Source organism: Colius striatus, chromosome 4, assembly GCF_028858725.1.
Source record: "Colius striatus isolate bColStr4 chromosome 4, bColStr4.1.hap1, whole genome shotgun sequence".
Lineage (NCBI taxonomy): Eukaryota > Metazoa > Chordata > Aves > Coliiformes > Coliidae > Colius > Colius striatus.
The window spans coordinates 22,996,144-23,019,230 of NC_084762.1; the positions used below are offsets into that span (position 1 = coordinate 22,996,144).

The 23,087-nt window shown below is 40.8% G+C and overlaps 1 protein-coding gene across 5 annotated transcripts in view; it reads right to left on the bottom strand.

Moving 5' to 3' along the window:
* The window catches only part of ADCY2 (adenylate cyclase 2), a 200,122-nt gene that overhangs the window by 123,030 nt on the left and 54,005 nt on the right, over positions 1-23,087 (bottom strand). For 4 of the 5 annotated variants that reach the window (XM_061995303.1, XM_061995306.1, XM_061995307.1 and 1 more), the window contains one exon: positions 13,380-13,541. In XM_061995303.1, coding sequence (XP_061851287.1) covers positions 13,380-13,502 — 123 coding nt within the window. In that variant the 5' untranslated portion in view covers positions 13,503-13,541. Of the gene's footprint in view, positions 1-13,379; positions 13,542-15,426; positions 15,476-23,087 lie in introns of those variants that run through there. The other variant, XM_061995304.1, reaches the window with a different exon arrangement.

The following is a 23,087-nucleotide window of genomic DNA, read 5'->3' on the forward strand; positions in this document are numbered from 1 at the left end:
CACCCTAAAATGCTGTAAACGGCAGTAAAAGAAAATTGAACATTCTCCATCTATGTAGGAGGTATATGCACCACTTGCTTGTCTAAGCCTATCCTGCCCCTCCTGATAGTCTGACTCTCCAAGGCAACTTTGCATTCATCATGTGGTCTGTGTTTTAAGTTATGAGTAATTAAACCTGATGGTCTGTTGCACACCTCATGACAAAGTGCATGAAATTGATGAACAAACACAATGCATGTAAAGAAGACTTCTATACTTGGGTTCAGACTCCTGAAAAGGTCCTGTGATATTCAGATGTGCTTCATTGCAGCTGGACTCATTGAACTAAAATGGCAGGTATTTACACACAAACCTAACCAAAAAATGCTCACTAATGGCAGCTGAAACACAATATAGTCCAGAGCCTTTGATTCGCTACTAAAATTACATGTGTAGGAAGAGAGGAGAATATATATGTTTATCTATATTATCTACATTTTTATATAGATAATTTTGCATGTTATGTATACACTACATACATACACTCTGTCAGGACCTCATATAATGGGAAACATTTCACCACTGCTGAAATTTTGAATACTACAGAACATATCATGAATTTCACCCGAACTAGCTAGTATCCCTAATATGAACAAGTCTGCAGGCCTGAGTTTAAGACAATATGGATGAGGTGCAAGCCACACATGCTGCAGTTCTACTTTGATCCATGTCTTGGGAGCTTGTTAAGGGAAGACATAACATCCCTTTGAGGCACTGTTTATTCCTCTTTTGTGAACTGAATTTGTCAGGAAGAGGCGTAACATCTGTAACACATTAAAAAATTCACTTATCAGCAGCTACTCAACTATCATTGCCTTTTGTTAGCATCCAGTTAAAGAGACAGTATTATAGAATCATGGAATCATAGAATGGTAGTGTTGGAAGGGTCCTTTAGAGATCGTCTAGTTCAACCCCACTGGCAGAAGCAGGTGCACATAGATCAGGTCGCATAGGAATGTGTCCAGGCTGGTCTTGAAGACCTCCAAGGAAGGAGACTTCACAAACCCTCTGGGCAGCCTGTGCCAGGGCTCCCTCACACTCATAGTAGTTTTTTTCTTATGCTTAAATGATACTTTCTGTGTTACAGCTTCATCCCATTGTCCTGTTGCTAGCTACAATAGAAAAAAGGGATATCCCAACCTTCTGACACCCACCCTTTATATACTTATAAATATTAATGAGATCCTCCAGCAGTCTTCTCTTCTCTAGACTGAACAGCCCCAGTTCCCGTAGTCTTTCCTCATTAGGAAGATGCTCTAGTCCCCTGATCATTTCGTGGACCTGTGCTGGACTCTCTCCAGAAGTTCCCTGTCCTTCTTGAGCTGAGGTGTCGCGAATGGAGGGAAGACGCGGACACACTCAGATGCAAGTGATCAGCAAACTTCTTCCCTTTATTGAAAGCAGGCTCTAACTTATATACACAGCAGCTTCAAAGCTAGCTCAGCAACAGCAGCTAATAGATTACATTTTCATGTTCATCCTACTTGCAGTTTCTGCAATAAGCAAGCTCCCTCACATTTTCCCATCTTGTTTTTCCCCAAAGTTGTTTAGCAATTTTAGCTGAAAACAGTCCGACCTTGAGGGAACAGAAAGCATCCTGCTGTCTACATGACAGCAACTGCTTTAACCATGGCTCTGACTCTGGTCTTGATTGTGCATTAAATTCATGTAACTAGAGCTCAGGCTGCCTTGCCCCAACGGGCCTAACATTATACCCCGGGATCCATGTCTATTCTCCCTTAACCATTCCTCCACACTGAGGAGCCCAGAACTGGACACAATACTGCAGATGAGGCCTCACCAGGGCAGAGTAGAGGGGAAGAAGAAACTCCCTTGACCTGCTGGACACACTTCTGGATACATTCCAGGATGCCATTGGCCTTCTTGGCCACGAGGGCACATTGCTGGCTCATGGTTAGTTTATTGTCAACCAGGACTCATAAGTCTCTCTCTGCAGACCTGCTCTCCAGCAGGTCAAGTCCCAGCCTGTACTGGTGCATGGGGTTGTTCCTTCCCAGATGCAGGACTTTACACTTGTCCTTGTTGAATCTCATGAGGTTCCTCTCTGCCCAGTTCTCAAGGTGGTCTAGATCCCACTGAAGGGCAGCACAGCCTTCTGGGGAATCAGACAGTCCTCCCAGTTTGTTGTCATCAGCCAACTTGCTGAGGGTACACTGTTCCATCATCCAGAGTGTTGTTGCAGATCTTGAACAAGTCCAGACCCAGAACCGATCCCTGTGGAACTCCACTGGCCACAAGCCTTCAACTAGATTCTGTGCCACTGATCACCACTCTCTGGGCTCTGTCATTCAGCCAGCTCTCAATGCACCGCATCATCCACTCATCCAATCCACACTGCCTGAGCTTTCTGATGAGGATGTTATGAGAGACAGTGTCAAAAGCCTTGCTGAAGTCAAGGTAGATGACATCCACTGCTCTCCCCTCATCTAGCCAGCCAGTTATGCCCCCATAGAAGGCTATCACATTGGTCAAACAGGCTTTCTACTTGGTGAATCCATTCGTAACCATCTTATCCTTCATATGTTCAGTGATAACATTCAGGATGAGTTGCTCCATCACTTTTCCAGGGATGGAGGTGAGGCTGTCCAGCCTGTAGTTTCCTGAGTCGTCCTTTTTGCCCTTTTTGAAGACTGGAGTGACATTGGCCTTTCTCCAGTCCTCAGGCACCTCGCCTGTCCTCCATGATTGCTCAAAAATGATGGAGAGCAGCTTAGCAATCACATCAGCCAGTTCCCTCAGCACTCTTGGATGCATCTCATCAGGATGAGGGTTAAGCTTGGTCAAGTCTTCAACCTCTTCCACCCAGGGCAAGTCCTCTGCTGTCCAGGCCACCCTACTATCCTTGCTGGACTGGGATGGCCTTGGCTGTAGAGACTGAAGCAAAGAAAGCATTCAGTACTTCAGCCTTCCCTGCATCCTCAACCACCAGGGCACCCTCTGTGTTTAGTAGCGGGCCCACATTCCCCCTAATCTTCGTTCTGCAGCTGACGTACCTGAAAAACTCCTTGTTTTCCTCACCTTTCCTGGCCAGGTTTAATTCTAAAAGGGCATTAGCCTTCCTGGTTGCACCCCTGCATGCTCTGGCAAAGTTCCTATACTCTTCCCAATATAGACATGGACATCAGCTGAAGGTTATGACTCTCTGGAGAAGGAAAGTATCCAACTGAGTCATAGTGTGAGAGGGGTTGGAGTCGTTGATGGGGCTGCTTGAGTAGGACCGAACATGGCTCTCCAGCACAATCTCTGCTGCCTAACTGTGGTGTTCTCCCATCAGAGAAGGGAATGCAGCAGAACTCTGAAACTCAAGACTCATCAGTCTCAATTTGAAGCCCTGTATCATGCAATTCAAACGCAGAGCTGAGTTTAATGCTGACTCTGATGAGGAAAGGGGAGTCAAAGTGGGATCTTTAATTGCACTCTGTATTCAGAACATGTTTACAAAAGTTGCTGCTTTCTCCTCCACCATCTCAGACAGGCCAGCTTTGCTCACACACAACCCCAGGATTTTACTCAGGAATATTTTTAGCTAATGCTGCTCAAATAACGTAGCTGAAATAATGTAGCAGAGAGAAAATTATCAGATAATGAAACCAGTGAAACTAACCAGCGTGTAGCATGTACAAGTGACTCAGAAGTGACTTGATCAATACCAATAACAGTAGAAAGGTAATCATCTCTGCACTCAGAAGTCATCAGTGCAGTATCAATAAACTGCATTGAGGTGAAAAAGTTAGCCAATAATGTAAGGAAAATATTCACTGTGTAAACTGCTGGAGAGCAGGAAAAAAGGTGTCATCACATCATAACTGAACAGTAAATTACCTAAAAACTTAGACCAAACAATACAGAGCATTATCAAAGGTGCCTTATTAGCATTTATGCTTTTGTCACCATTTTCACATAGATAAGTTCTTTTTTTAACCTTTGTCCTTTTCACTGAACATTCTGTTTTTACATTGTGATAATTTCTGCTCTTTAAAGCATTTGAAGAGTTATCCTATGTTTATCTGACTAAAAATAAGAGGTATGGAGTGAATCCACAACAATCCCTAAGGATCTTAACCAATCTAAATGGATTTGATGTTGCAAAATTAATTAAACATGATAGTTAAATAATTAGTGGACCTAAATACATTGTTAGCACAAAAGAACTGGAGTTGGAACATCATCACTTCACTGACCAGTTAGGCTCAGAGGACACCATCACTACAGCAACAGCTTCTACAGTTGTCACAGGGGGAGTAAACCATCTCTCTCCATTCCTGACAGCTAATCTGTGTGAGTTGGATGAGACCATCAGGAAAATATCAGCAGACCTCTGGTAGAAGCTGAAATTCTATCTCACCACCTACATCTCTAGAGGAAATTGGATTATTGCACTCCTCATATTTGCATTCAGAGTGTAAAGACTGCAAGCTGCTGCAAACCTCCTTGAATAATCCAAACAGTTTAATTAGTAGTATTTATGTGAGTAAATGCTTATTAGGACACAGTCTCTTCCTGTCTGCAAAAAATCTGGACGAGATCTCATCTCTATGAGTCTTCAGACAAAGTTTGGAAAATAATGCTAGTAAACAGGACAGCCAAATCCTGCTTTGGTTAGCCTGAACAAATATTGCTGCGATAGAGCTGTTGCTGAATTAAGACCATACAGAGTGAGAACATATTCAAGACAAGGATTTTCTAAAGGTGGCCCTTAGAAATCTTTTAAACAGAGCAAACCTCTTCAGTACAAAACTCAGTTTGGCCTTCTAGAGGATCACAGTGTGTGTGTGTGAGGATCTCAAAACCTCATGTTTCAGAGTGTGAGCTACTTGCTTACATGAGAACTGGCTTAAATAGTTTCCCCCAGTTTAAAACTGGACAAATGAACTTTTCATTCTTTTCTGAAATACTGGCAACAACTGGAAGAAGAACAGGCACTGAGATTTTGCGTCTTTTGAATGCGTGGAAGCCTTCCCACTTACAGGATCAGTGGAACCAATTATTCTTGACTAGGAATCAAAGAGAAAATTCTCTCTGGGTCAGACTGATAAACATGTGGACAATATCTCCTTCCTTTTTCAGCACTGAGAACAAACATCTGCTGGCATCATTTAAGGGGTTTTATTGCCCTGCTGGGGCCTCAGTTACTGACCAGCTATTAGTCTTAGTTCTGTGCATCTATAAGCAGTTGAATCTTCTAGAGACCTATAGAGTTTCCACATTGCTAAGTCTAATTTATTTGTTAAAAGTAGAGGGCTGTGCTTTAACTAGGCAATTCCATATCTAAAAACATGGCAGCTGGGCTAAGGTTCAGTTTCAGACATATCTCTGCCCAGTTCTGTGTTTCCAGAGCAGCATAAGTGCTTTTTACAGTCTGATCTCCCAAAGCCCATAGACCTGAGCTAGCTTGACGCAGAGCCAGCTTGCTTACTTCTTGTGGCTTCTGAGCCATTCCCCATCTCCATCAAAAAAGGTATTTAAGGGAAAAGGATAAATTGAAACCACAGCAACAGCTTTTAGTCATTCAGACTACTAAAACTCCTATGTGCTTTAAGCTTTCACTGTGTAGCTATACAGCCTCAGGGGTAATACAATAATGAATGTATTTAAAGACACAGTCTTTTTTTCCAGTATTTTTTTCAATAAATGTGACTTCTTCTTGTACTGCATGACAACAGCATACACAAACTTCTGTTCTGTTTCTGAGCCCTAGAGCTGTACTTTTTCTTCTTTTACTAGCCAGTGAACACAGATGCTTTTGATTTTGATGTTATGCCATACTATTGCATAAAACTTTTTTTGTATATATCGTCACCTATTAAAAATGTTCAGTTGATGAGCTTAAATCAGTGGCCTAAACAAAAAGAATATGCCCATATAGTTCTTGCTAATTAGAACATCAAAATGTGTATTATAGATGTCGTATGAAAGTTTTGCGTATTTTAAAATCCTGTTATTTTTTTTCTAGTTGACAGTCAGAGAAGAATAAGCAGCACTGTTAACTCTAAAAAAGCTTACTAGATATATGGAAATATTTGTAATTTAGATGGTACGCTAGTACTGTGTCCAGTTCTGGGCTCCCCCAGCTCAAGGAGGGACAGAGAGCTTCTGGAGAAAGTCCAGCGCAGGGCCACCAAGACGATCAGGTGACTGGAACATCTTCCTTAGGAGGAAAGGCTGCAGGAACTGGGGTTGTTTAGTCTAGACAAGAGGAGATTGCAGGGAGATTTCATAAATATTTACAAATTTCTAAATGGTGGATGTCATGAGGTTGGGGCATCACTTTTTTCTGCTGTATCCAGTGACAGGTCAAAGGGTAATGGAAAGAAGCTGAAATGAAAAAAGTTCCATTTAAACATAATGAAAGCCTGTTTAACTGTGAGGGTGACAGAGCCCTGGCAGAGGCGGCCCAGGCAGGGTGTGGAGTCTCCTCCTCTGGGAATTTTCAAAACCTGCCTGGATGCATTCCTCTGTGACCTAATCAAGGTGGACCTGATTCAGCAGAGGGGTTGGACTAGGTGATCTCTAAAGATCCCTTCCTACCATTCTGTGATTTTGTGACATTAGAGATTTCCCCTTAACGATGAATTGCAAAACACATGTTAATCACAATTTCATGAATCTTGATAGAAAAAATGTAATTATTTTTAGGTTAAGTGATCAAAAGCTGTACACACACAGGGGAGTGCAGAATGAGGGAGGGATGCCTGAAAAACACCTTGCTACTCCCAGGCTCATCACAGGAGCCATCAGCCCACATGCACAAACCCAGAAGGGAACAGATTCAGAAAGGCAGACAGGAACCCAAATTAAGGACCCAGAGGAAGGTACACCCCTTCTAGGCCCTCTCCATGTTGTCCCAGGGGAGCTTCAGTGTCAGTGTCCAGTAGTGACACCAATCCCCATAGGACATCAGGAGCTGCTCTCCAGATTACCTCTTGGACTAAGTGGGTACAGGACACATGACAGATGCAGAACAATGAAAGATATTATGTTATGGGATGTTTAAGACAGGAATCAAAGGTAGGGAAACAGAGAGATCATGGTGGTTTGGGGAGGACAACAAAATAGAGGGAAACTAGAGAGATAACAGGCTAAAAGGAGGCAGTTGCACTTAAACAGGTTACTTTTTGGCACGTTGGCCTGGCCATGACCTGCACCTGACTACTGCAGCCTGTTCTGCCTTCTCATTAAACTCAATATCTAACTTTTTGTGTGTGTGTGTGAGGGAGTCTCTAGCCTGTGCAAATGCACGTGTACAGGAGTCTCTGTGCAGCTGCTGTGCCGCAGCTATGCTCCACAGGGGCTCCTGTGTCAGCAACTGGAGAAAATGCAGGTATGCAAGTTAATGTGTGAGACTAGCAATGATCAAGCTGGACCAGCTGGTGGATAGGTGATGTGACCTGCAAGACTGCCAGAAAGATGTTCTTGTGTATACACATGGCTTTATTTAAAAAAAAAAAAAAAAAAACACAATTTCTTAGTCACTACAGCTATTGAAACAAATTACACCAAAAGCTCATGAATCAGAAGTCAAGCAGAAACCATAATTTGAATGTATACTAGCGTTAGTTAGTACATATACACCAGCAAATCACATAAAAATAAGGTAGCAGCTTCATATTTTGGTGTTCATAGCACACAGGTTATAATATGTATTGTAACAGATCTCAGCCCAGCTGAAGCACACAATCTTGTAGATGTAGCCTTGGAATCTCCCAGCTCAAACATTCTTGAAAAAAAATATTTCATTTAGCATTTGGTTTTGTCCACCAGGACAGAACACTATCTCTGGATTTATCTAGACTACCAGAAAGAAACTGATCACACAGGCAAAGACCAAACTTTATTCTCATAAAATTCATTAAAAATTGTTTCTTTTTGCTACATGCATTTTTGAAGAGAGTCACATACAGAAAAAAAGAAGTACACAAGTAAGCTGCCCAACTACAATTTTGTACCTCTAAAAGGGACTCCTTTTACAGTGCTACAAGGAGTTGCCAAAAAAACCACACAAAAGGTAAGGAACACTAGTTTAAAGAAAAAGAAAAAGCCATGAATGACAGTTTGTAGTGATTTAACCAAGGAATGGAAAACATTTAGCCAACAGACAACAAAAAAGATTAAAAGAGCAACTAAATTACTTGAGAGTCTAAAACAACATTACTTTTTTTAAAGACTGAAATAAAAAAGTCACATCCCCCACATATAACACAGAGAAAAATAGAAGCTTATAGGAAGTTTAAATATTTTGGTTAGCTCTTTTTCAACAAATTAAGAACAAGATGACCTCTAACGATAGTATTAACCCATCATGAGATCAGAACGGTCGAGCAGTTGATAACAGAACAGGAAAAATACAAGTATTTGATTGGAATCTGTTCTGGTTTGGGGAAAAATAGGTTATATGTTTATAGCAATGGATGGCAGAGAAATATTTTCCATTCCAGCAGTAACTGAAAGGGATGTTCAGTCACAAAATGCCTTCATGCCATCATTACAGTCACGTTTTCTTGCAGCAGTCCTAACCATCTGACTCCTAGGAGCAGACAGAACGTCCTACTCTGCTTGGCAGCAGGATGCTCACCTGGAAAGAGGGGACAGAGTCCCAGATTCCAGACTATATGTCTTGTAAGAGTTAGGATTAAAATTTTAAGGAGAAAAAAACCCAATCCATACATACACAGTTACTTTTTCATAAACTGAGACTGAAACATAGGACCGTTTTTCCTCCTCTCTGTCACAGACCTCATATCTGTCCATTAAACTCCCCACAGAACTGCAAGGGGAGACTAACTGGATATTTTACTGTTTTACTATTAGATCTGTGTGTCCACACTGAGCACTGCAACACACTAACCCCTTTGGAGACCAAGCCACCTACTAGCTTTTGGAACTGCTGCAGCAGTTCCTCTAAGGCATGTTCCTCTAAGGCTAATATCCACATTGCAAGAAAGAAGTTGACAAAGCGCAAGTAAGGATTAAAAAATTGTGAAAGTGATGAAAGGCTTAGCTAGTGCAAAAGCAGGAAACTCACTTTACTGACAAAAAGGTTATAAGGCAAATTCATCATAGTCTAGAAGTACTCTCATGGGAGAAAAAGAAATTTGATACCATTGGGTCTGTCAGTCTACTAGCCAAAAAACAGATCCAGAAAAAAAAAGATCCAGAAGCTGGATGACAAAGCTAGAATATTCCTACTAAGAAAGAAGAAAAAAATTCACACTGACAGTCAATAACCATGGAAAAAGTATGAAGGCTTGTGGAAGATCATCTCCATCTGTCACGGTTTGACATGACAGCCTTTTCTGGTAAGGGGGAAGGGGCTGTAAAGATGGCTCCTGTAAGAAGTTGCCCAAAACTCTCCCCAGCTCTGAGCCAGACCCACTTTTGGGGCTGTCGATTAGACACTTTCATGATTACTTTTTAAGAATAAGACAGAAAAGATTTCTTCCTGTTTCTTCCTTCTTCTGTCCCTTCTTCTTTTCTGGATGGTGGTGGTGCAAGGAGTGGGAAGAGTGAAACAATCATGGGGACTCCAAGGTCAGTGAGGAAACAGAGGAGGAGGTGTGCTGGAGCAGACACTCCCCTGCATTCTACAGAGAGGACTGGTGAAGCTGAGATTTGTTTGCATTTCACTAAAAGCCCCATATCAGTGGCAGAGATTTATTTTGATAATGACCCCATATCAGGGGCAGTGATTCATTTGGCTAGAAACTCCAAATCAGGGAAAAAGACTCATTTTGCTAAGAACCCCAAGCCAGAGGCAGTGATTCTCTTCATTAAAACTATGGCCAGAGCAGGCCGTATCCTGAGGGAGGGATCCAATATTCACAGGAGCTATAACTGTGGGGAGGAACCCATGACAAAGAACCTCATTAAACTTATGCCCAGAAACTGCAACCGTGGCAAAGAATCCACACCAGGGATATCCACCAAGGACTGTGTCCCGTGTGAGGGACCCTTTATCGGCAGAAGCCGTAGCAGCTGGGAAGAATCCACACCAGAGAAGTTCATTAAGGACTGTGTGCCAGGAGAGTGATCCCTTATCAGAGCAGGGGAAGAACGCAAGGAGTCATAGTCATCTGAGAAGAGAAAAGTGGCAGAGCTGTGAGAGACTGACCACATCCCCCATTCCCTTCCCCCGTGAGCTGTTGAGCGGGGAGGAGGTAGAGATATTGGGAGCAGTGACCTGGGCCTGGGAAGAAAGGAGGGATGGGGGAGGGAGATCTTAAAGTGCTGGTTGTAATTTTCTCATCATTCTACTCCCTTTTTGCTTTTGTTCTGTTCTGTTTCTTGTAGGTAGTAGAATAAACTTTCCTACTTTCCTCTCTAAGTCGAGTACTGGAGTCTGTTTTGCCCGGAACCCTAATTGGCAGCGAGCCTTCCCTGCCCTTGTCTTAATCCACAACAACCTTGCTTATCTTTTTACTCTCATTTTGCTGGGGTGTCTGCCATCTTAACGAAGGTGGAGGTGAATGGGAGGCATCAAGTAAGAGACTGTCGTGGTGCTTCTGTGCTAGCTGGGCCAAACCACACCACCATCATTGCCAATTTTCAAATTAATGTGGATTCCCTCCCTGCAAAGGACAGATAGGCCAAATAGAAAGTAACTAATCAGCAGAGTGGTTTGATGTATTTATCCTGCCCTTAATATCATTATCTCTGACTGCAACCAACACTGGATAATCAAGAGCATGCTAAGCCTTTCAAATTTACTGAAGTTAATTTTGAGTGTAAAACTTTACAGAGAACAACAAAAGGAATGCCAAAACCAGTAAGATAGGCTCTGCCAAATCCAAAATATGCAAATGCTTCTGTACATTGATTTTTCTCTACTGATAGACTGAAGGTATGATTAACTTCCAAAATGCTATGGTATGTCAACCAAGGTCACTGAAGATGCTGAAAAATTGGAGAGAGCCCAGAAGAGTTGTATCAAAGGCATTATAAGGCAAAAGACTTTGACATAAGTAAGACTGAATGAATGGCATTTCTTCATCCATGAGAACAGAAAGCTCAGAGAAGGTTTAATCAAAGTTTTCCAATACATAGTTACAAAGGGAATACTGCTAAAAAAGAAATTAAGGTACTATCTACAGAAGGATATTTGCTATACATACAGGATATATATGCTACAATATCTGATGTTTACCTACAGGTAGATTTGTTTTAACACTTTCTCCTTCTTCAGTACATACTACTAGTTCTTTATCTGCCCTCTAGAAAAAAAATGCATACTTGAAGGAAAACACACTGTTCATTGTCATAGCAGGGGGTTTCTGTTTTGCTGAGACAAATGAGTAGCCCTGAAGTCAAATTAATATATTTTCATCAAAGCTAACTGCAGCTCCAAAAACCACATCTGCTCTTCTTAGCCCTGAATGTGTTTCTTTAAGCTGTCAAATTTCAGTGTACTGGTAGTTCTTCATCTCTGGGCTTTAGTAACTGAATTCTCCAAACCAGCTTCAGTTTAGGCCTCACTAATATTTTCCCTGTTCAACAGCAAGATCCTTTGAAATAACTATACCCCAGCTCTTACTTACATCAACTTAAGTTATATAATCAACAAACATTATTTCTCTATTTAGTTTTAATCAGTACCTCTTATCTAATCCTTTATTTGTGGTTTCAATTTTCAAAAGCAAAGAACACAAAACAAACATTTTTTTTCTTACATTCCAAATATAAACAACAGTAATCTCAAAGTGAACAGAGGGCAAACAAACTGTGACAGTGGCATTTAGTCTTTTCCACATGTGTAAGAAGTCAATACATTCAGTAATTTCAGTAACTGCCAAATTATTCAGAACATTTAATACAATTTACAAAGACAGAATAGAAAATGAAGAACATCCTGGAAATTAAATAGCCCTAACAAATTCACAATTGCTCAAAGACATCCACTCTTTCTGAATGAAACAGGAAGTTCCAGAAGAGATGACAGACAACTAATTGTATACCACAACCCGTGATTCTTTTGATTCTGGAGACATGATGTGTCTAAAAATAAAACATCTTCAGAAAGTACTGCTTTAGATATACCAAATTTTAATGGTCTAGAAAGATAGGTAGGAAAAAAAATTCTTCAAACAACTTTAACACAAAATGCTTTAAGGAATGAGTTGCAAACATTAGTACTGTTTTAGCAGCACATCTATGACCAGAATAAAAGCCATAGGTCAACATAAACCCAAGAATTACATTCTCCCTTGATTTATTTGAATACAATTATCAGTAACTGTATTAGTGAATTATTAAAATTCTAAATCTACTGCAGGTGACCACAGTCCATCCTTAACATGCAGCACAACCTGGAAATCTCTATGTAAGTAATGCACATCAACAAGAGGAAAACAAACCCATTTATCTCACCATTTAAAAATTTCTACAGAGAACTACATCTTAGGATCTTAGAACACATTTTGTTTACGAGACTTCAATGTTTCATATAACACAGACCTGCAGCCATATCTGGAAATAAAATGTATTTTCCTGAACAACAACGTACAATGCATAACTTTTGTAAAACCATTGCAATTTTCCAGCTATCCTTTGAGTCATAATGCATTTCAAAATAAGGCTTAAGTAACTTAAAAGGTAAGTAGTAACTATTTGTTTCATTCTTCACGCTGCTCACCACAATTAGATTTTTAAAAATTATTTGTGTGCAATGGATCATGCAGTAAAGTATTCTAGTTGAGTTACAAAGTAAGACTTAACTGCAAACATAGATGGGTTCCCTAAATGTCATTGAGTCTGGAACCAGCCAGTCCCCTTCAATCAGGAGGCCTAACCAGGAGGAGGCTGGAAAATTCCTATAAATGACTGAGGACTACAGAAGGACAAGTCCTGTAGCAGACTTGAAAAGGGCAATGTCTTCACAACAGATTTTCAACCCAGTAGACTTCAGAGTACTCAAAGGAATAATGCTATCCTGAGTCAAAGATAACACTGACACCTGAAAAAAAAAATCTTTGGTCTTGGAAGTTAGGCTTTAATGAGGTGAGAAGAGAAGCAATGTGGTTTACGTGACACATTGCATCTACCACTATATTGTACTGCATCACATAATTTTTTCAAACAATGTTAGATTTTAAATTGGTAAGTACTATGTGGCTGTAGAATCTACTACTTAAGCATGCAATTCAACAAGATTTAACATCACTGACACCCTGATTATTAAAAAGTGACTACCCGTGAATGAAATCTGTAGCAATTTAGGAATGAAGAGATAAATAAGTTTACACTCCCAAGCACCCACTGAGGTATTCCTGTCTCATTTTTCAGGCTATTCAGTGCACAATTAATCATTAATTCCACAAAGCACCTACCTGCCAAACCAAGTGTTCCTTTAAAACAGCTGTACCTGATAAACAGACGCTCAGCACAATTGTATGAGATGCAGAGGTCAAGACGCTGGCAACTATAGCATCCCTCATGTTGAAGGGCAGCATGGTATACACCACAAAAATAATGAATAAGAAAAATGATACCTGTGCAAGATAGCAAGACAAAAAAGAAGCATGTCAAAATCACTTTGAAATCACATTTAAAAAGCAGCATTTAACTTTGAACTGTCTTTGGCATAAAGTTACACATCATTTTTTTGCAGAAAAGTTACCGCTAACCACTGCATAAAACTGATTTAGGAAGAATCATTTTTTTTAATGATTGGAAAATGTACATTATATTTGCTTTCAGAAGTGTAATTTCAAGCTACAACATCATGGTTTGAAATCTCACAACAGTCTAAACTTTTCAAATTTATTTTCAAATTTATTTTTTCAAATTTTTATTTTATTAACAGTCTGTTTCAGATTGTGAACTGCACTACAAAACAATTTGCCAAACCCTCCACTGGGCCTAAATTTCAATGTGAAGAGATTTCATTCATCCTGATTCACTAAAAATCCACAATTTATTAAATTGTGTGAATGCGTATAATGTGATGTTACGCAATAAAGCAAAAGCTCAGTCAAGCATTTTGGTTTAATACGATTATACTTTATCTATACAATGTATGCCAAATTCCATTAAAACACTAGATTCATTTGGACATGAAAGACAACCTCAGAAAACCACAACCCATAAGCAGAATTTACTGTTAGCTTCTTTTAAAGGGTACTAGCATCCACACTAACTTTATGGAAAAAACAATGGTATCATAGAATCAAAGAATCATTATAGTTGAAAAATATGTTTCAGATCATTGAGTACAACCACTAACCTCACCCTGTCAAGCCCATGACTAAACTAAACTATACCTCTCAGCAACTCATCTATTCATCTTTAAAATATATTCAATGATATACATATGTTCCAAACTCCATCATATATTTGAGAAAATGTAACTAAAATGGGACATAGATTTTGCTCACTTAAGTAGGCAATTCTGAAAACATGCCAGTTTGCATAAATCTCTATGTAAGCTTATCCATCAGTTTGAGTTGATTTACAAGCCTATTTGTCATCTAACAGTTGAATACATGTAATATTTAACTCAGAAAGCTCCAAGCAGGTATGAGCAATAATAATTTGATGTTCACTTCTCTTATTGTCTGTTTTCTTCATATCTCATGTGATGACTCCCTAGTCAAAACTGAACCCTACTCTGTGTATACCTACAAGATAGTGGAAGCATTATTCTCCATAATGGAGACAGAATTGGAGGTAGTCCAGTTCTGTTCTGTGCGCATCTTTCTCCAGTTCATCCATTAAGATTAATCCAGGTCCTCTCCTGATCACTCATACTGTTTTTGATGCTGACCAACTGTCCTGTATGCTCAAGAGTCAGACAGTTCAATGGCATGAGACAGAAGAGGTGAGCATGGGGTTGAGTGAAAGGAAGTGCTTGTATTAGCAGATAAAAGCACATGGTGCAAGCAATAAGCTGGAATAAAGCATCATCCATACTGAGTATGCAGTGATCTTGTCCCCTCAGCAGTCGGTGGGCTGAGTGATCCGTGAGGGCGGCCTGGTGATGTTGCCGGTAGTGGCAACACAGCTGTTTTCACAAGGGCAGAGAAAGTTCTCATAGAGATTGTTGTAATGATGCCAGCACAGAGAATTGGACACTAAATGGTATAATGATAGCACAGCATGCGGTATCACTGATGATCATGAACACTCACAAACAGCCATTCTTGTCACAGAACACAATAGAAGACTATTGGTAAGAATCTTCAAGCATCTTGCAAAATGGAAAGATTTTGGCTGTACAGGATAGAGAAGTAGTTCCTTCTTTAAATCAAGCCCATCCTGAGAATTTTTAATGATGGCATTTTTGTCCCAGCATCGCAAGATTTATGTTGGCCACTTCAGCCTCTGACCTACACTGGTGACTGTGATCTAGGACGATTACTATGAAGTTGATAATACCTGGTGGTTCACAGATATTGCTGTTGGAAAAGCCACTGACTGTGATGGACCCAAGCTCTAAACCCAAACTGGTCCCCTCATCCAGAGACCCCTCTGCAACCGGCAATGAGAACATAGGTGGTCACCCTGAAACGCATGGAGAGCAATGGTAAGACTGAGAATTACCAGCTGCTCCAGGTGAGTGCGCTCAGACAGGCAGGAGACTGTGTGAGGACATGGCCACAGTGCAGGCTGTGCTGCAGAGCCTGCAGGCCACAGACACACATACAGGAGGCGGAGAGGAGCTGCAGCAGTAGGGAAGGAGGTAAAGACACTGAGATCGAGACCCTGAGCCCAGGAAGAGGGGAAGGGTGGAGGGGAGGTGGTCTTAAAGGGCTGGTTGTGCTCTTCATCATCGTGCCACTGTGTTGTTTTCTGTTTGTTATGGTTTTGGTTGGTGATAAATTTTTGTTTTCTTCCCCAAGTTGAGTAGTCTTGTCTGTTTGGCATGGGACCATAAGTAGTGAATGAGCCCTCCCTGTCCTTAAGGGCCCTTGGTACTGAGGGCTGATCATGGCTCTTTGTTCCTAGATGGGCCTAAACCACAACAAATTCATGTAAAAACAATCTCAAATGTTGGGTATATCATAAACATCAAGAATATAACCAACATGGAAGACTTTCCCTGTGATTTACTACACAAAATTATGTCCAGAATAAATTATTACTTCATGCATATTTACCAAATTTAAACATCTATTTTCCAATGATTATCACAGAGGTAGTAAAAAAAACCCTGTAAATCATGCTTTGTTCTCGATCATGAAGAATTCTCAAACTAATAATTCTTTCCTTTTGTACTGAAGTCTCTGTTTAAATACCATCAGGAAACAGCCATTACAGCCCCTGTGAAAAATTTAACCATAATCATTAGCAAAGTAAAATAGAATAAAAGCAAGTTGACTATGGGAAAATGGATATTTCAAAATATGGGACCTTCAAATGTGCTGCTAAAGTCAAAGATTAATATAATGACGAAATTAAAGACTCCAGAAAAGGAAGGAAAGTTCAAATTTGAAATAAATAACACATAAAGTATTTGTGTACTGTTTGTTGTGTGATTGCTTTCTGTGTCATAAAACCACTATGGTTGGAAAAGACCTTTAAGATTGAGTCCAAGCACTAACCTCACACTGTCAAGCCATCACTAATCTAAACCATATTCCTCAAAACCTCATTAATGTGTCCCTTGAATATTTCCAGGGATGGTGACTCCACTTGGGCAGCCGATTCCACAGGATCTTAAAGGAAGGGAACTCGAAAGATGATCTAGTCCAACCCCCCTGCCAGAGCGGGTCCACCTAGATCCAGTTGCACAGGAACTCAGTTTTCAATGTCTCCAGAGAAGGAGATTCCACAGTCCACCTGGGCAGCCCGTTCCAGTGCTCTGTCATCCTCACAGTGAAGAAGTTTTTCTTTATGTTTCTTTGGAACCTCTTATGTTCTAGCCTGTACCTGTTGCCCCTTGTCTTATCATTGGACATCATTAAGAACAGCCTGGCTCCATTCTCCTGACACCCACCCTTTACATATTTGTAAGCATTAATGAGGTCATCCCTCAGTATCCTCTTCTCCAAGCTAAAGAGCCCTAGCTCCCTCAGCCTTTCATCTTCTGCTAGCTCCCTCAACATCCCTGGGTAGATCCCATCTGGCTCCACGGACTTCAAGAGTCAAGATAGAGCAGCAAGTCACACACCATTTCCCCATGGACTAAGGGGGCTTCATTCTATCCCCTGTCACTGTCTTCCAGCTCAGGGGGCAGGGTGCCCAGAGAAGAGCTGGTTTTACTATTGAAGCCTGAGGCAAAAAAAAGCATTAAGTACCTCAGCCTTTTGATCATCCTTGGTCATTAAGTTTCCCCCTTCATCCATTAAAGAGTGAAGATTCCCTTTAGCTCTCCCTTTGTTGTTTGATACATTTATAGAAATTTTTCTTATTGTTTTTTACAGCTGTGGCCAGCTGAAGTTCTAGTTGAGCCTTGGCCCTTCTAATTTTCTCCCTACATGACCTCATAATGTCCTTGTAGTCCTCTTGGGCTGTCTGCTTATTCTTCCAAAGATCATAAATTCTCCTTTTCCCTCCAAGCTTCATCAAAAGCTCCCTTTTCAGTCAGGACAGTCCTCTGTCCTGCCTGTTCACCTTCTTGATCACGGGGACAGCTTGATGCTGTACCTTTAAGAGTTCCTTCTTGAAGAATGTCCAGCTTTCCCAAGGGACTCTGGCAACCAACTCCCTCAAAAGGTGAAAGTCTGCCCTCCAGAAATCTAAAAGTAGCAGTTCTGTGGATTGTCCTTCCCACTGGGAGGACTGGGAACTCAATCAATTCACAATCATTATGCCCAGTAACCAACAGGATCACTAAGAGGGATATGAGAACTGAAAAGAATTACCCAAGGACCATTGTCAGTGACCCAAGGATCCATAACAATACTTGGCTCTTCCTGAAACATTTGGTCCTCCCCTGGAAGAGAAGACCAAGCTAACCTCATCTGTAGCATCTTTGAGATTATCCCTGAACACACTTAGAAAAGGAGTAATTTGGTTTACTCTGTAATATTTTTATACTACTATTCTCTTCCCCACTTAATTCTCCTCTCTCCACTGTATGTCACTGCCTTTGTTTCAGCCACAGGATAGTCTAATTAGTCAAGACAACGGATTTGTTCCATCACAACACTGATAAGTTCCTGCAAGCAGAAAAGCAACTTCATAAAGCACTACACAGCCCAACAACAGCATGTGTTTGCAGTGATTTGAGTCTCTAACTGGATCAGATGATAATAAAGCTATGTCTTATTTTTTTCCATGACAAGTGAAAAGCATTAGACATAGAGTGAAAAGCATTAGACATAAAAATTAACATTGTTAATCCTTGCTATTCTTCCTTCTTCTGTTTTGACCATAAATATTAAGACTAGAAACCTACAACAGTAGTTAGAATTCCTGATCATCACAGCTAACATTTTCCCTAAAAGGGACTATTGATACCCTATTTAATGCTAGTTTAATAATTTTTCTTTTTTTTTTTATTTTTAAATCTAAGGCCAATGAGAAAGGAACTAGAGTACAGCATTAAAGCCAAGGCCTTGTCTTCTCATGTCACTGTAAAAGTAAAACTAGACACACTTAAGTCTGGCTAAGACCGTGCTGCATCTTCTACAGAATAATACCACACAATTCTAAATTAAACTGCAATTAACACATCTTCAAAGCAGAAAATCAAAAGGGATCCAAATGATTATAAAGTACTTGTAAACTGAGTGAAGTCCAAAGCAATAAAAAATAATTTCACTCTGACTATTAAGGAGGTAATTTTAAAACACTCAAGCAGTTGTGCCTCAAATTTAAAAGGGATCTAATAAGAACATACTTGGAAAACATTTTCAAAGTTGCCTTAAAAATGAAGCAGCATACACAACTACAAAAGAATCATAAATTGAATAAAAACCTAATCTGGCTAGAAAATTTGTGAAAGTCCATGTTAAAAGATGCATGCTTGTCATGTGCAGAGAAAATATAAGGACAGAAGATTAATACATTACATTCAAGGAGATTTTTTTGCATGTTAGGTATGAGAGACATCTAGCAGTGAATTTGATCAACTACTATAAAGAGAATGTAAAACTGTTAATTATAACAAGGGAAAGCAGAAACATCAAATAAAAATGTCAGTTCTTTATTAAGGGAAAAGCTAAACAATATATTTACATTATACTAAAGAATAGTTGCAGTCCATTTTTCTTCTCCACAAGGGACACTAACATTGGGATGTTTTCAAATCATAGTCTAATAAACTACACTCAAGCACCTTAAAAGAGTTCTGGATTATGTGCTTTCATTTTCAATACTTCTCAAACACCGAAGCAGTTCCAGGGAACGGGAGGCAAACTGGATTGGTAAAAGACAAAAAAAGCAAATAAATGGTCAGCTTTTATACTGAGGGGACTATGTTGGAGCACTTGGGGAATCTAGTGATTTTCTTCCTAAGTGTTTTGCAAAAAGCATAATAGTGATGTTGCAATGTTTGATGAGTTTTTAATATTTTCCAGAGTATTCAAAAGCAACAACACATGAGACAAGTTGCAGAGCTACTCCACACTACTGCAACTCAGACATAAAAATAGCAGATGAAATCCAACAAGAAAAAAGCAAAATAGCAGGCATGGGGAAAACAACTTTAACTGAATAGTTCAGGCTTCATTTTAGCAACTACAACCTCAGAAAAAGATACAAGAGTAGCAAGCAGCTCCTTGAAAAAAAAATTAATTATAGCAATGGTTGAAAAGGCAAATAAAAGGGCAGCAATTGCTATGAAAAGAATAGAGAATCAAGCATCGTGATGACATTGTATGAATCCATAGTGTGCATATACCTTGAATAGTTCATGTGACTTTTCCCTCATCCTAAAAAAAAAAAACCCTAAGAACAAATCTCCATGTTGATAACATCTCCCCTACGCCTTCTGTTCTCCAGGCTGAACCGCCCCTGAGAGAACTCTCAGCCTTTCTGCAAATGAAAGTTGTTACATTCCCTGAGTCACCTTTGTGGCTCTTCATTGGACTTACACTAGTAAATCTGTATTTCTGTTGTACTGAGGAGTCCTGGAATGGACCCAGCACTCCAGATTTGGCATCACCAGTGCTGAGTAATGAGGAGGCATCACCTCCCTCAATCTAATGGCATAACTCTTCCTAATGTAGCCCAGGGCATGAACACATGACTAGGTCCAGCAAAGTACCACCCAAAACCCTGAGGAAGTCTAAGCCCTGACAAATATACACCTCTGATATAATGACCCACAGGAACTTTGCAATCATCACAGTATCCTTAACAACATATCACAAAGCACTCGGAAATCTTCTTTGTTTTTGATTATAAGGAGAACCCAACAAGAGCAGTGCTTGAAAGTGACGAAAGGGAGAGGTCATGATGAGAAGCAAAACTGGAGTGCATCTCAGCAGACTAACTGTACCTGTGTGGACTGAAGTGCACAAGATGTTTCATAAAGCAACAAGTACCTAGGGTACTTTGCATCAGTAATCCTGCAATTTCCTATTTAACGAGGGCATGCCTCTTTCTGGTCTTATCTACTATCAAGAAGAAGTATGCAGAGAAGAGTAGTCACTTTCCCTAGAGAGGAGGCCTCCTTTCCTTGAGAGATGCAAGCATCAGCAAAGGACAACATTCCTGGTGAGCTGACATTTGCTGTGGCCAGTGTCAGAATGAGGGGGAAATAACCAGAGGGCTGATAACAAGTCATGGTTGGGCTACATCCGGTAGGAAAAAAATAGAATAAGTGAAGAGCTTGAACAAAGTAAATTTGGATTTCCTTTGAACAGATAAATAGTATCATTTAACAAGTAAAGACAGAATATGCTTCAAAGGAAATGGTAAACTGAAATGACTGAGCAAGATAACTTCACTTATATAAACCTGATAACCTGAATATATGGGTTTTTTTGCAAATTATGTCTTTTCCTACACATTGGTAAACCAGTGAAGAAACACATGAAATTGCTGAGGATATTGAGCCTCTCAATGTCTGCCATGAAATATTGTGACTGTGTACAGAGTGTGTTAACAGCATAATGTTAATAGAAAGGAAAGAAACAGATTCCTACTTTAGAAGAAATAACAAAATAGGACATAACACCTCCTTGCAAAATTTTATTATCATAGAAACAACATGCCTAGAAATGTATGATGTCAGAAGAGTGGAAAAAACATGTTAAGATAATCTAAACTTAATCACAGCATTTAATAGCTCCAATGGCATGGAAGTGGAGTTGTTCTCTATGTGAGAGAGCAATTAATGTGTACTGAACTGTGCCTGGGTGGGGATGAGGGGCAGGTAGAGTGCTTATGGGTAAAAATGAATGGGCAGGGCAAGGCAGGTGATATTGTTGTAGGAGTTTGCTACAGGCCACCTGATCAGGACGAGAAAGTGGATGAGGCCTCCTACGAACAGCTGAGAGCTGCCTCATGATCACAGTCCCTGGTCCTCATGATCACAGTCCCTGGTCCTCATGAGGGACTGATCCTCATGGGGGACTTCAACCACACACAGCCAAGCACACGCAGTCCAGGAGGTTTCTACAGATTGTTAATGACAACTTCCTGTCACAGGTTATCGAGAAACCAACAAGGAGGGGTGTGTTGCTGGACCTAGTACTGACAAATAAGGAAGGCCTGGTTGGGGATGTGAAGGTTGGAAGCAACCTTGGCTGCAGTGATCATGAGAGGGTGGAGTTCAAGATCCTGTGTGGAAGAGGCAGGACACAAAGCAGGACTAAGCTGAGGACAGAAGTGCCCATGAGGGCTGGTCAATCTTCAAGAACCACTTCCTGTAAGCCCAGGATCAGTGTGTACCAATGCACAAGAAAGGAGGTGGTAGGAGGCCTCCATGGATGAGTAAGAATCTGCTGAGACAACTCAGGCAGAAAGCTGAGAGGTGGAAACAGGGCCTGGCTTCTTGGGAAGAGTATAGGAACATTGCCAGGGCATGCAGGGGTGCAACTAGGAAGGCTAGAGCCCTTCTAGAATTAAATTTTGCCAGGGAAGTTAAGGACAGTAATAAGGCATTTTTCAAGTAGATCAACAGCAGAAGGATGGTGAGGGGTAATGTGGGCCCGCTGCTAAACACAGAGGGTGCTCTGCTGACAAAGGATGCAGAGAAGGCTGAAGTACTGAATGCCTTCTTTGCTTCAGTCTTTGCAGCCAAGGCCAGCCCTCGGGAAATCCAGTCCAGCAAGGGTAACAGGATGGCCAGGACAGCAGAGGACTTGCCCTGGGTGAAAAAGGAAGAGGTTAAAGACTTGTTGGTCAAGCTAAAGGCTCATAAGTCTATGGGTCCTGATGGGATGCATCCTAGAGTGCTGAGGGAGCTGGCTGATGTGATTGCTAAGCCTCTCTCCATCATTTTCAAAGAATCATGGAGGACAGGCAGGTATCTGAGGACTGGAGAAAGGCCAATGTCACTCCAGTCTTCAAAAAGGGAAGGAAGGACAACTCAGGAAACTACAGGCCGGTCAGCCTCAACTCCATCCCTGGAAAAGTGATGGAACAACTCATCCTGAATGTTATCGCTGAACATATGAAAGAAAAGATGGTTATCAGGGGGAGTCAACAATGGATTCATCAAGGGGAAATCCTGTTTGACCAACCTGATAGCCTTCTATGGGGGCATAACTGCCTGGCTAGATGAGGGGAGAGCAGCAGATGTCATCTACCTTCCCTTCAGCAAGGCTTTTGACACTGTCTCCCATAACATCCTCATCAGAAAGCTCAGGCAGTGTGGCTTGGATGAGTGGACAGTGAGGTGGATTGAGAGCTGGCTGAATAACAGAACTCAGAGGGTGGTGATCAATGGCACAGAATCGAGTTGGAGGTCTCTGGCCAGTGGAGTTCCACAGGGATCGATTCTGGGGCCAGTCTTGTTCAACAGCTTCATCAACGACATGGATGAGGGGACAGAATGTACCCTCAGCAAGTTCACTGATGACACCAAATTATCAAATTATTTTTTCATTCATGCTAAAGATGTCAATGAAAGTAAAATAGCTGCAAAGATGCCAAGTGGGTGACACAGAACAACTAATTCTAATACATTGGATTGTCAAACC